This window comes from Pelodiscus sinensis, chromosome 1 (assembly GCF_052426305.1).
Source record: "Pelodiscus sinensis isolate ZL-2025 chromosome 1, ASM5242630v1, whole genome shotgun sequence".
In the NCBI taxonomy this organism is placed as follows: Eukaryota; Metazoa; Chordata; order Testudines; family Trionychidae; genus Pelodiscus; species Pelodiscus sinensis.
Genome location: NC_143052.1, coordinates 187,542,285 through 187,556,950, shown reverse-complemented (window position 1 = coordinate 187,556,950; position 14,666 = coordinate 187,542,285). Strand labels below are relative to the sequence as shown.

At 43.0% G+C, this 14,666-nt stretch overlaps 1 protein-coding gene across 2 annotated transcripts in view; it reads left to right on the top strand.

Annotated features, from left to right (window-relative positions):
- The window catches only part of URB1 (URB1 ribosome biogenesis factor), an 82,594-nt gene that overhangs the window by 48,816 nt on the left and 19,112 nt on the right, over nt 1–14,666 (top strand). For both annotated transcript variants that reach the window (XM_089773696.1, XM_075910757.2), the window contains exons 24-30: nt 342–525; nt 3,190–3,248; nt 3,947–4,140; nt 5,692–5,802; nt 5,915–5,978; nt 8,362–8,533; nt 9,150–9,252. In XM_089773696.1, the coding sequence (XP_089629822.1) occupies nt 342–525; nt 3,190–3,248; nt 3,947–4,140; nt 5,692–5,802; nt 5,915–5,978; nt 8,362–8,533; nt 9,150–9,252 (887 nt within the window). The remainder of the gene's footprint in view (nt 1–341; nt 526–3,189; nt 3,249–3,946; nt 4,141–5,691; nt 5,803–5,914; nt 5,979–8,361; nt 8,534–9,149; nt 9,253–14,666) is intronic.

Genomic DNA, 14,666 nt, shown 5'->3' with positions numbered 1-14,666 from the left:
TGAAAGTACTTTGCTGGGACCAGTAAAAATACTTTTCTGGACAGTACATTTTCAGGAGCTCTGCTCTTGGGCAAGCAATCTGAAGATTTGTGCTAAGGTGATGATGCTGGGTTTATAACAGATGTGAGAATACTCATCTCTGGAGGGAATTACTGGCCATTTAAATTCCTGGATGACTAACCTATTACATAGTTATCATAAGCTTTAGAAGATAGTGGTCCGTTGGTCATTTGGGGCATAGGAGTCTCTATGCATGAAATCAAATGATTACAAATATGTGGAGAAAATAGGTAAAATTTACATAATAAAAACATTTCTTCTAACATTTAAATTTTCTGCAGTTGGATTGTGGCAGATTCCATATCAAGCGTGCTGGAGAGCTCTGCTGAGGAGTTGCGCTCCTGGAAGAAAAGCCTCTTGGCAGCCTGTATGAAGTGGTTAATCACCACATACAACATCAGTAAAGAACAAGAAAACAGCCAAGGAACAGAGGGTTCCATGCTGTTGAGACTAGAAGACTTATTGGTGAGACTCCTTTCCATTTACTTTCATCTAAATCTTAATTGTATGGATGTTTCTTACTGTAGTAGAACATTTATTGTGCTTTTTATAGTTCTATATTATGAAAAATTAATTTGTTGGGCTTGTCTTTTTGGTACTTCGTCTGTAGCTTGTACAGTATGTAATTGGCTTTGCAAGATCCTAATACAAAACAGTTTTGGGTCTTGTTGTGAAAGGCTCTGGACACCTACAGTTACTATTGAATTAGCGGGATGTTGACTTGTTCAGTGCCTCTCAAAATAAATAAATAAATAAATGTATGTATGTATGTATGTATGTATGTATGTGTGAGAGAGAGAGAGAGAGAGAGAAAGAGAGAGAGAGTTCTGACAAACGTAATTAATCTGCTCCCACTAAAGTCAAGACAATCATTCAGTTGACTTTATAAGTTCCTAATCATGTATTCCTTGTGCACTTCAGGTTTTCTTTAGGTGTGTAAGGAATACGGGATCAGGTCCTAAGTAATAGAAGCAAAGGGTGCTTTTACAGCTACTAGCTACATGCTCCTCTTATCCTTGTGGTCTCTTTGCATGCACTCCCTCTTCAGCCATCACCTGTTCTTGGGGTGTAAATACACGATTCTCCCACTCTCAGACTGGACCTTGGTACTAACGGTGATTACTTCCATGGGGCTGACTTCTGGTCAACACCTGCAGTGCACTTATCTCTAGGAGCTATGACACATGCTACCCAGAGACTGGCAGCTTTATAAAGCAAAGTATTGTTTATTTAGAACTAAAGCATTTCAAAGGGAAAAGACCTTAAAACAAGAAATAAACTGCATACATATCTAGCTTACTAGTTATCTATCCAGTGTCCAGTTGGGATGCTGGGAGGCCTAAGATTCCTACAGACACCCCCAGAGCCCTAGGGTCAAGTGAAATAATCTGTTCTTTTAACCCCCAAGTCAGTTCTTCTTGCTACTTCAGGGACAGAGTGTTGAAATCCTGGTCTCTTTTTGACATCCTCCCCTTTGCAGGCACAGTGTAACATTTTACTGTTTTTAGCCCTGTGATCTGTTAGCAAGCAGCATTGGCAAAACAAGATTTACAACTTGGTTGGAGGTTGGCTGGTAGGCTTCCCCATTGTCTTTCAAGTGTGTGCTGGAATGTTCTTATACAGGAGCTATTGCCTTCTTTCTGGAGACCGCTCCCATTACTTACAGCAGTACAGGCAATATTATAAACATTCCTCTAGCCCAGTATAGGTCTACACTGTAGTTGTGTGACACTCATATCACTATTACTTAGCTGCTCCATGCCCACCACAAGTCCCATCTAAAGAGTTCCACAACCGATCGACAGATAAATTCAAATGTGCTGTAGCCTTGTAAAGTTCTGTGATCTAAACTGACTAAAGATCCCTTCTCTCCCTGCAAAAATGAAGTGTTAGTTCATATCAGGAATAAATGTGGGTGCTGCATTACAGTGGTGGGCTACATTATCACAAGCTAAAAACGTGTCTAAGGAAGTTAGAATTGCTGCTGTCTCATGTTAGCCAAAGTGATTTTGATTAGGGTTCTGTTTGTAGGGCCCAGCTGTATTGAAAGTATTCCTTTGCAACTGAAGATGGAACATCTTGTAGTCTCCCACCCGTCCCCACTCCTGACATGGAGTTTCTTTCTCCATGGCTGCAGATGCCATGTTGTCTTAACATCTGTAATTTTGCTCTAAAAATGTTTTGCTTTTACATTTATTGCATTTTTCTGGGAAATAGTCCTTAGCCTGAAAAGTGTCTTTTTGAAATAATGTGTTTTTTCTAAAATAACAACATAGGTTATAGCTGCATAAGCACTTCCACGGGTAAAACTTTTGTTGGTCAGGGTGGGGAAAAAACATGCCCTGATCAACAGTTATTTCACCAACAAAAGTGTCAGTGTGGAGGAGGCTGTGTTGGCAGGATGTGCTCTCCTGCTGACGTATCTACCAACGCTTTCTCCCATCGACATAGAGCTGCTACAGGGAGATCTTACAGTGGTACAGCTGTGCCGCTGTAAGGTCAGTGGTATAGACAGCCTTAGACCATTGCTTGAAAAACAGGGAAAGGCAGGTGAGTACCAAAGTAAAAAAGCCATTAAGGATTGACTGGGGATGTAAAGGGTTAACTGGTAACCCAGTAAGCAGGCACCTACCCGCATGCTTACCAGGGTAACTGGTTAACCGGCAGGGGGCTGTTCTGGTTGAGCCCGGCTTGACCAGAGCAACAGTCACCCACCCCCCTGCTTGCAGTACAGTGCAGCAGGCTTGTCTTGGCCTGGCTGGAGCAGCCTCTGCCCATGATACAGCGCAGCGGGGCGGGCTCAGCCTGGCCTGGCTTGAGTAGCCTGCAGCACAGTGTGGTCACGCTGGAGCAACCCCCCACCCTGGGATCATGGTTAACTGGTTAAACAGTCCATTTAACCGGTTAACTTTCTAACTGGGATTGTATACACCTAGGCTTGACCTAAGCAAGACAGTTAAATTTTGCTTTTGCTACTTTTTTAAACCCTTGAAAGAGTTTGGACTCTGCATATCGTAGCTGCAAAGTGTGCAACAGAAAAGGGGGGGGAGTCTTAATGTTCTGTGGAAACGTTGGTCTGCTTCATATTGAATGTTACATATTGCAACTCGTTGCTTACTGCCCATACAGCATTTTGTTAATGAAGTGGTTCCGGCTGACTGGCACAGTTTTGTGAAGATGGGACTTAAGTAAGTAAATTTGTATTGCTATTGAGATGAAGCAAAGATGGGGTAATGTTCAGTGGGTCCAATCCTACAGAGTACTAAACACATCCTAAAAGGTACTAAGTACCCTCAAGTTCTACAGAAATCAGTGGGACTTGAGGATGCCAGTCACTTTTTAGGATTAGCCCTATAGACGGGCACAATCCCCACTCACTTCAGTACAACTGCAGTAACTTCATGTACAACTGAGGGCAGACTTGGCCTTCAATTAATATAGTGTATGTAGCAAATTACTTGAACTGCTCTGATTCTCTTAGTTAAGGTAGTGTAACCCAGTAGTTTTTAATGAAAGATATTCCCAGTGTGAAGTCAGGATCAAGCACTTTCCTTTACCAATGGAAAAAAGAGATAAGAAGAAATAAATAGTTTGAGGGTGGCTTAGCATAATTGGAGATAGAAATGTCAGGCTGAGGGATTACTATTGAAAGAAGGTTTTAATATAGATTTTGTGAAATGCTAGTCTTTAGTAAAACCTGTGCAGCTGAATGATGTACTGACTGTGAAGAGGCCTTTCCTCTGAAATTTAAGATGTGTCTAGTTCACAAACTGAATGAAATATTGGCTTGTGTTTTTTGTGTTTGCTTTCTATACTGTGTTTCACTATTTTGAATAGCACATTTGCCATGGGTTGAAATCTGTTTCCTTTGGTTATTGTTTTGAAGGTACCGCTACAGAGATCGTGGATTTCTGAAAACTCTTAATGCTGCTGTGCAATTGTTGTATACAAAAGAGAGCCCTCTTAGTCAGAGATTAGTCAAGCTTTCCATGCTTTACATGATGATCACGCAGCACTCTTTATTTTTGTCAACCATGCTGAGGTCAAGAGAAGAAGATAGCACGAAGAGTCAGACAAGAGGTGTCTCTTTCTTTTCTTCAGCTATATATAGTCATAGTGTTTTGTCAGTGTTGTTTTCCATCCATCCAATTACCTGCCCATCTACATATTTACCAAGCTATTAAAATAACTCCCAAATTGTTATTAGCATATGGTTTCACAGCCTGCCTGCTATCTTCTACTTGAATGTAAATGTATTTTTCCTCACAAATGACAGTTTTAACCATGAATGTCTTTTCAAAACATCCTTTGGGTGTTATTTCGTATTGCTGAAGAATGGGGTGAAATGCTGGCTTCACTGACGTCATTGGAAGTTGGCTATTGATTTTCAATAGGACAGAATTTTGTCCTTGGCATAGATTATCAAGAAGGTAGAAATAGTATTAGGCTAAGTAGTTATTAAACAATTTGCTTACATAAGAGACATTAATTTTACAATAGGTATCTGTGTTGATATAAAGGATTTAATATTGCTCTCTGCTAGCTGTATTTAAATTTTTAATTTCTTAGCTCATGTATTTGATAGAACAATCCTCTGATGAGGAATCTAGTTCAGTCGTAACCTAAAAGAGGCAGCAAGGGTTAATGGATAGAGTATTGGTCTGGGAGTGAGAAGATTTGGGTTCTGTTCTTGGCATTGCAACTAAGTTGTACTGTGATGTTGTGCAAATCACTTACCTGCTCTGCACTTCAATTTCTCCAACTGTATAAAGGGGATAATATTTAGCTGCCCTGTATAAAGCACTTTGGGATCTGTAGATAAAATTGCTAGAATTTCATCATTTCCTGTGTAAATGGAACAGGTTGATGACAAATTAGTACTGCCAATGCCAGTAGTCACGAGCAAAAAAAAAAAAAAATCTAGGCAAACTAAGGCTTTTATATGCTTGACAAGATGAAAAAGCTCTAGTGAAGCAGTAGGAGGAAGGGATTGTTAATATTCTTCATGAAAGTATGTCTGTTATTCCATGCATTTGTCAGTTGGGCAGTATTTCTAGAGAGCCAAAGAGACAGGCTCTTTCAAAGAAGCTAGCCTCAATAATTCAAAAGTTAACTTACATGAGTTCTTTACCTCTCTCTAACTCTAATGCAGAGGTTGCTACTATTTTGTTTATAGATAATGTAGTTTAGCAGGTAGGGGGGAAAAAGGACTGTCTTTGCCTTAGGCTATGCGCTGGAACTCAAAACATGTGGGTCCAGTTCCCAGCTTTGCCAAGACTCTGTTTGTCCCTGGCCTTTTTTTACCCATCTGTAAAACTGAAGTGGCAACACATCTCTATGTCATAGGAGAAATTCACTAAAGTTTGTTATGTGATCAGATCCTGCAGTGAAGGGGTCTGTGTAAATACCTAGGTAAGATGGTAAATACTGCTCTGGCTTCTAAAAAGTTCCAGTTGAAACTATTGTATCATATCTGGCATGCAGAACTGATGGAAAGATGTGTTGCCAATTTTGTGTCATAAGCACAAATATGAATTCAAAATCTTAATGTGTTTGTTTACATGTTTTCTCTCTGGCTACCGTCAGATAGGGAATGCAGAAACTGAAAACATACTTTCATATTTGTTTCAGAGGCATTAGTGGATGTATTGTCAACTATAGTGAAACTCAGTCCCTCGGTCTGTGACAGCAGCCACTTTGCTGTGTTACTAGGATCCTATGGTGCAACACTAAGTGATGTCGGTAAGTGTATTGGACTGTTAAGGATATTTTCCATTGGATCTATTTTTAAAATTCTTAGTGTATGTCTTATTGGGTTTTTTTTTGTTTTTTTGTTGTTGTTGTTTTTGTTTAGATCAGAAAATATTACTGCTTCTTCAGTTATATGAGAAGAATGATCTAAGTCTTATAAACTTCAGGTAAGTTGATTGCCACCTTTTGTTTTAATTTTCATGTGCCATATAAGCAATCTGAAAGTGAACACACACCTGGCACCTTATTTTTTAATCGAAGCCCAAAATTCAGAATGGGAACTAAATTGATGTTGGTGCAAGGTGGCAGATTAAAACCTGGGCACTAGTCACAGAACAGACAGCAGCATTTCAGCTCCCCCTCATACCACTACATTGGTGTTGTAGAGCACCACATTGGGGGTGAAAGGTTGGCTTAGTCTCCCAGTTCTTTTAGTCCTTGGCCTCCTGTTCAGACAGCCCACCTTGCAGTTAGCTCTTATGGTGGCTCTGTTGCATCAAGTATTTTACTGTTTAACCATTCTATTTTAAATGTACCTTTCCGTTGTTTCAGCCACCAAATTAGCATTGCTAACAAACTGCATATAAAGTACATTTACCTATGTCCAATTCCTTCTCCTCTCATCTTCAACAAGATAAAGGGCTCGTATGCACTTGTAACGCTACAGCGGCACAGCTGCAGTGTTTCCCTGTGGAGATACCTATGCTGACAGGAGGAGCTCTCCCGTCTCTGTAGTTAATCCATCTCCCTCAGAGGCAGTAGTTACACTGATAAAAGAATTCTTCTGTCAACCTAGTGCTGTCTCCGTGGATGTTAGGTTAGCTCAGGGCTGACCTTATCATGAGGCGAACTGAGGCGGCCACCTCAGGTGCCAGACAGTGGGGGGCGCCGCTAGGACCCACAGTGTAGAAAATTGTGTCTGTTGCTGGTGCATATGGGGTGTCATTTGAGCTCCCCGCCTCAGGTGCCAAAATGTTGTGGGCTGGCCCTGGGTTAGCTTAAGTACATTGCTCGTGGGTATGGATTTTCCACACACGCAAGAAACATATCTAGGTAAACCTAACAATTTAGCATAGATAGGGCCAAAGACTCTCTCTTTCTCACCCACTCAACCCCACCCATAGAAAAGCCTGTTCCCGCAGGCAAGCTTTGGAGCCTATTTTAAAAGTAGGCATATTGGAACTCTGGGGAAATAAAGACGTAAGTTAATTCCAGAGTCAAGGACCTTGCCTTTATTCTCCTCCTGCCTCTCAGCTGCTAGGTTATCGCAGAGACAGAGAGTGGCCTCTGAGATGGTGAGAAACAACACTTCAGCATTGGACTCTGAAATAAATTGGTAACCAGACACTTAGCTAGACATGGTCCCTGACCTGGGCACGTCTAAACTACATTCCTCTTTTGAAAGAGGAATGTAAATAAAGCAAATGGAAAATGTCACTGAAGTGCGGATTTAAATATCCCATGCTTCATTTGAATATTTGTCTGAACGCTTTTTCGAAAAAGGGTTTTTCGAAAGTGAAAATGCAGTCTAGGTGGGGTTCTTTTGAAAAAAAAAAACATTTTTTTTCCTGAAAGAACCCCATCTAAACTGAGCTTTCACTTTCGAAAAAGCACTTGGGTGAGCAGGGCTTGACAAACCCTGGCGAGAGCCGCTCGCCAGCCCCGCACTGCGTATGCGCCAGATTGGCACTGCGCATGCGCGAAGCGCCGGTGAATGGGGCGCATGGAGCGACCGACTGAAATCTACTCGCCATGGGCGAGTAGATTCAGCCATTTGTCAAGCCCTGCAGATGAGAATATGCAAATGAAGCGTGGGATATTTAAATCCACGCTTCATTTGCACTTTCAATTTGCTTCATTTTACATTCCTCTTTCAAAAGAGGAATGTAGTCTAGACATAGTGCTAGAGTGCAGGGAATATAGACCAGTCCAAGGAACAGGCTTGAGTGTAGGAATAGAGTCATACTCAGTCTTTAGTGGGAGCCTGCATAGCTTGTAATTGATTGCTGGCATTGTCTTCATTTTCTTACTACTTTATACTAGTGCACTGTAGGCACTATCCAAATAGTAAACAGCAAGCCTTAGCAAAATAAGTGGTTTTTAAAGGAGAGGGTGGAAGGGGTTGGTTTAAAGGGTCATGGAGGCATTTTGGTGCTGGCTTGAAAAACGTAATTGAACTCCAAGACACTCTGGGGTTTGTACAGCTTGATCAAATCTTGGTCAGTGTTTGAAAAGGTGGTGGTGGGTGGGCGGGCGGGCACTGGCATAGTCAATAAATCAGTCTCCTGAGGCATGTACTGACTTTGTAGACTAGGAAGTGGCTAAAGGGACACTATCAGGCTGAATTTTGAAAGGCTCTGGATGGATGACAAAGGTGTTGCCAGGGAAACGGATTCTAGTTTCAAGTTCCCAAAGGATAATAAGCAGAAGTGAAAGGAAAAAATGAATGCTCGTGTATATCCTTTATACATTTGAATCCATCTCTGTAATTGCCTTTCCCTCCATGCTAATTATCTGTTAACTAAGGGCTTGCTTTTAACTATATTTAAGGATACTGTTGTGGGGACCAGCAGCTGTGGAACATCACAAGACTTGCAAGAGTCTGGGGAAGTCACTGTGGCAGCAGCCAAGCATGGAGGAAATTTTGTGTCTGCTAGATAAAGAGAAGATGATGAACACTATCCTACATTTCCCTCAGCATCGCCGTCTCCTGCCACCAGAGGTGATTTGGATCAACTATTGATTATTCTCTTTTAATGTAGAGAAGCCCCTTTCCTTTTAGTAATTTATTAATCATGCTGTCATTAAAGCAATATAGTCCATTGTTTGCATTTAGAGATACTTTTAAGTTAACAAGACAGCTAAGGTTAATGAGCTGGTGTCTCTTCATAGAACATGCTTTTACTGTTTTATTTAAGGCTTTTTTCCTCCAAAATTAATTGCTGCCTAGGACCATATCTTGTTTATATGCAACACCATATAAACTGTGCAACACCAATTAATTTAATGAGGTTGCCAAAGTATAACCGAGATCAAAATTTGGCATCTAGTGACTCACCATGTTTGACTGTCTAACCCACAGCTACGCATCAGTACAGTTACACTGAGTTCTCTGGTTTAGTCTCTCACATAGTGTGCTAACTCTGCTCACATTGGTGTAGGACAAACATGCTGGAACCATGGCAGCAATTGCCATGTTTATATGCGGCAGTGGTTAACATGATTCTGTGTAGTTTCAGGGCTTTAATGTAAGCTACCATGGTGATATTGTCTGGGCAGTTTGAAATCAAGCTGGTTTACATTCAAGTAGTATCTCTCCATTTTGGATTTTGTTTTAGGAAGGACAAGCCCCATTGTATAGAGATAAAAGTATGAAGGATCTTGATGATTTGTACGACCCCTGTTTTCTACTTCAGCTCTTCAGTGAATTAACCAGACCAGGTAAGTATATAGTCAGCTCCTATTTTTGGCCAGACTGTTGGCCAGACTGCCAGGAGCTGTAAACATGTATCTGAAAGAATTCAGTGTTATTACAAACAGTTTACAGCATTTTTTAGAGGAGAGAGGTTATGATTATTTAACCAGTTCTATTGTGGTTTTAATCATTTTCAGAGTAATCAGAAAATATTTTTAAAAGCTCTAGAGCCACTGAAAGAATTTCCTAAATAGTCCATAGCTTCTGAAGCTCCTTTAGCAGAGTTCTAGTTCCCGTGTATAGGGTGCTGGGCATACGAGAAACATACATAGAGTTCCAGTTTGAGGTCATGATCCTGCAAAGCAGCTCGTTATAGCCATGCATGGTCCCTATGCAAGAAAGGGAGGCAAAGGGGAGATAATACAGGTGGGAGAAATCATCGCTGCTGTGATGAGGATCTGGGGGAAGGGCTGCTTGTGGGCTTGTAGTGGGGCGATTTTTAATTTGTAACCTGAAGCAGTTTGACAAAGGGGTGTCAGAGACAAATCAGGGTTGACATTGTAAGGTCACTACACCCCACCTAAAGGGTACAAATGAAAGCAATGGAAATGATTAGTGGAGAATTCCCCAGTGCAAGCAGGGGAGTTGACAGGATTGCTGAGCCCCTGGACAGTGTATGTGGGGGGGAAGGGAGAGGCTGGCTCCATGCTCCTGTAAGGGGCTGGGCCTCAGGTGGAAGGGGAACTTTTCACTGATGTAAAGCTGATAGGGAGGGCAAAGCTGTCTCCTGTGTCAGACACAGTTCTCTGCCCCCCACCCATCTCAGCACAAATGCAGAGTGGGGCCGGGGTAAATGGTGGGGCACTCAGTGGAATCAGGTCTCCACTATGCCCAGTTCTTCACTGACGTAAGACCGAACTGCTCTAATTTGTACTAGGGCTGTGTGGCTGAGAATCTGGGAACCACAGTCCTCCAGCCCCCTGCTTCACTGTCCACAAGAGCAGGGTTTGGTCTGGATGGAGAATCTGCCCCACTGTGTTAATGGGAGCTCTCCATTTGTAAAATGGAAGTTGGCTATTTCCTCAGCTGGTGGGAACAGACAGATATCTATTGAGTTTAGTGTAACTGCATCAGTTTACAGCTCTGAAGATTCGTCCCTTTATGTCTGAGGGTAATTCTTACCGGATACTTGCTCTCATAAATAAATCCATCTAATTGATTTATTCAGCTACTGAGAGCATCTAATATTGAAATCAAACAAAAGGTGCTGAGAATTCACAGCAAAGCCAGGTGTATGTTGTGAAAAGAAAGAGAACTCTACATAATTAAGCAATGGCTGGGTATAAGTAACAAGTAATCACCACCAGTTATTCATGTTGAGGTCCAGCATTCAGTGTAATTTTGACCAAGTAATTCATCAGCGATGGAGCTGTTTTTAGAAAAAACCATCATTGTAGTATGCCTGCATTTCCAGTCAATGGAAAATGTTGATTGTATCCCTGTGTATGCTGGTAACCACTTACTCAGTATTGCTTTTCTAATTTAATATGACACCATTTCCCTTCACACCCAACTGCTGTACTGAAAAAGGGGCTTCATGTCTTTTTGTTTACAAAATGCTTAAAGATCGAAGTGAGACGTTTATCATGGCAGATTTACCAGCCATCTCTCTTCCATGTCCATCATGATGTTCTTTTCTGGATAAACTTTGGATTGCTACAGCTGGCTTTTGTTTGCTGTAGCAATAACATCTTATTCTACCTTTCAACGCAATTGTATTATCAGCTTGCCATTTGTTTAATATGAAGTGCAAATGAAAAGAAAAGAAATTTAAATCTGAGTAGCACAGCATCTATATAGATGAGGATGGAGGGAAGGGTGCTTTTTTAAATTGGTGTCTCAAATTAGCCAAAATGCTTTTGACAGTAATGAAAACATGGACTGTTACCCTGTATATATTTAAAAAAAATAAGCTATAGAAATTCAGGATGCTCTGTGTGTTCTAACAGGGTCAGTGTTAGATGGCCTACTGCCGGGGTGGGCAAGATACAGCCTGCAGGCTGAATCTGGCCCGCAAAGCCACTGGCTCTGGCCCAGGGCCCAGTGGGAAACAGCCTGGCTCCCTGCCTGCCCTGCCCCTGCACACTGCCCCAGTGTGTTTCTCTGAATGCTGCAAGCACAAGTGGGAGGAAGAGGGGAGAGGCCTCACGCACTGCCCTTGCCCCCAGCACAATCTCGCAAACTGGCCAATGATAGCTTCCTGTTTGCAAGACAGGCAGTGCGCAAAGTACCTCTCCCCCTGGGCTCACAGCAGTCAGAGCAGTACACATGGCCTCTGCAACCGGCTGCTCTGAGTGGCGTGAAGGGGCATGGAAAGCCGGGAGCCTGGCTGAAGAACCTGCTGGGCTGCTGGCCAGGAGCTACCCAAGTAAACGCCACTTGGGCCAGAACCTGTCTCTGACACCCCAGCCCCTGCCTCTCCCCAACCTCTTCCCTCCCTCTTGTCCCCCTGCCCTGTGTAATCAACTCTCTGCACCTCCGCTTCTGCATCTAACCCCCCTCCTTGGACTCTGAACCCAAATCCTCTGCCCCCAGTCACAACCCAAATTCCTGCACTCCCTCCTACACCCCAGTCCCCTGCCCCAGGTCACAACCTCTCTTAGACCTTGTACCTGAATCCCGTATCCCGGTCATAACCCAAATCCCTGCTTGCCCTCCTGCACTCCTGCCCAAGGTCACAACCACCTCCCAGATGCTGCACTCCCTCCTCCAGATTAGAATCCTCTTCTGCACCCATACACCTTTCCAGACCCTGCACCCCCTCCTACATCCCAGTACCCTGCTCACCTTATACCCCCCTTCACCTAAACTTCCTCACAGACCCCACACCCCCTCCTGCACCCCAGTCCCTTACCCAAGCTCCCTTCTATACCAGCCTCCATCCCAGATCCCGCGCCTCCTCCTCATGGAAGGGTGTGGCCCTTGACCACTTACCAAATTCTTGGAGTGGCCTCCCATAAAAAATTATTGCCCACCTGTGGCCTAGTGTGTGGTGTTTTGGCTTTTATTGACTTATGGGTGGGATTTTAAAAGTTCCTGTGTGACTTAAGATCCCAGTGTGCTCCTAAGTCACTTAAGCAGCTTTTGAAAATCTCACCCCTACTCTTTTGTGCATGCTTCTTGCACTTTCTGTTCAGCGTCACATGCATCAGTACATAATTATAAGCATGTAAAGGATTACTCCTTGCTGAGTTAAGACCTTGAATTGTGCAAATACCTAGTTCTCTCTAACTGTAGATCTGATAAGCATCTTATCAAAAGCTTTCTGACTGTGGTTCCAAGGTTTTTTAAACAAACTGGATGTCAAACATACATTTAACTTTTTTTTTTTCAGTAGCATGTTATTTCACAATAAGTTGTTGTTTGGCGTTTCCAAGGGCAGCTTGGTTGAAAATGTTTCCATGAGATGTGTTCAGTGGAAGAGAAGTTTCTAGATAAATCCTTCCCTGAGTCGCACTGATTATATACTTGAAATAAGGAAATAGGATTTTATTATGGGCTATGAACATGGGAAATTAGCATTTGTAATCTCTATATGACAGTAGTGCCCAGAGACTCCACTCAGAATTGGGGCTCCATTGTGTTTGGCTATGCACTGGCATAGAGTAAGGCACAGTCCTTACTCTAAAGAGCTTCTGGCCTAAGATTTGCACTACTGGCAAGAACTGTGGATCAGCTGCTGCGAAGGGGTGTATAGAGAATCCATTACAGACTGTTAGGCTTCAGATCATACTTTTGAAGTGTGCGTTTGTATTAAATGCACCAGGAGAAGTTCCTTTCCTTGGGCTGTGCTGGAACCTGCAATCCAGTGCGAGAAAGAGCAAAACATAGCCAGTGTGCCCCAGGAAGAGGGCAAGGAGCAGACTGTGTCTGAAATCTGGAAGTATGGTTACTACTTCCCCTTTGCTCCAGCAGGAAAGGAAGTGCTGCCAGCTATCTGGTGATGCCCATAGTGCTGAGGAAGAAGGTGGAAGAGCCAAAGGTCCTCCAGCCACCTTCCCAATCTATATAAGAGCAACCTGGCCACAAGTGCTGTTCCTGCCCTGCGTAGGCTTTGGCAATGCCATGCAGATAAGTGAGGGGGCTCTTTATGCTCTCCTGGGCAGCCATGCATCCAGGCTCATGATTGAGCCCCTAATGTGGGGGGAGAACGAGGCATTTTGAGTACTGCCAGTTCAGTGTGATGGCTCTAACGCAGCCAAGAGGAAATGTGCAGGAATCATTAGTGCTGAATCTCTCCAGCAGATGGTTTTGAAATGGATTTTCAGTGGTGCTGTTGCACAGGTAGTCTCTAAGGGTGTGTCTAGACTACATGCCTCCGTCGATGGAGGCATGTAGATTAGACAGATCGGCAGAGGGAAATGAAGCCGCGATTTAAATAATCGCGGCTTCATTTAAATTTACATGGCTGCCGCGCTGAGCCGACAAACAGCTGATCAGCTGTTTGCCGGCTCAGCACGCTAGTCTGGACGCTCCGCGCCGACCTGAAAGTCCTTTATCGACATCCCCCTTATGCCTCATAGGATGAGGTTTACGGGGGATGTCGATAAAAGGCTTTCATGTCGGCAGGGGAGCGTCCAGACTAGTGCGCTGAGCTGACTAACAGCTGATCAGCTGTTTGTCGGCTCAGCCCGGCAGCCATGTAAATTTAAATGAAGCCGCGATCATTTAAATCGCGTCTTCATTTCCCTTTGCCAAATAAACAAATCTACATGGCTCCGTCGACGGAACCATGTAGTTTAGATGAACCCTCACATGTGGAATAGAGCTGGCCAGGGTGCAGTGTGGGAAGGGGAAGATTCTACCATTGGCTGTCCCACCTTAGAGCAGCAAGTGGAAATGCTATCCAAGAGATAGGTATTCTGACAGCTCGGGAGGAAATGAGCACAGCAGTTGGGGTGGAAACAGATATAATTTGTGATTGATTTTTTTTTTTTTTTTTTTTTTTTTTTGCGCATGGTAAGGGGATTGCCCTCACAGATCTGTCCTGTCAATTATCAAAGCCTAGGAATGTACCTTGACATCATGGTTTAGGGAGAGCAGAGCTGGCAAACATTCACTGAGGCTTTTATAAGGGTTATAATGTGGATGTTGGCACTAAGTAAAAACATTTGTTATTCAGCTGAAAAAAAATACTCCTCTGCTGCTGTTTCTCATTCAAGATTGGTATAGACAAGAAGTCCGGAGTGTTTACATTAATTTAGTGTGGAGTTACAAGTGGATAGAAAAACTAGTAATTGTTCAAAAACTCATTGAAAATGTCTTGGTTAACCTCCAAATCCCTTGGAAAAAATTCAGCTCTGGCTGGGGAGGAATTATGCAAGAGAAATGTTATGCAGAAGGTAGGTTTATTCAGAAAGTGAAAGGGGTGTATAGTGGG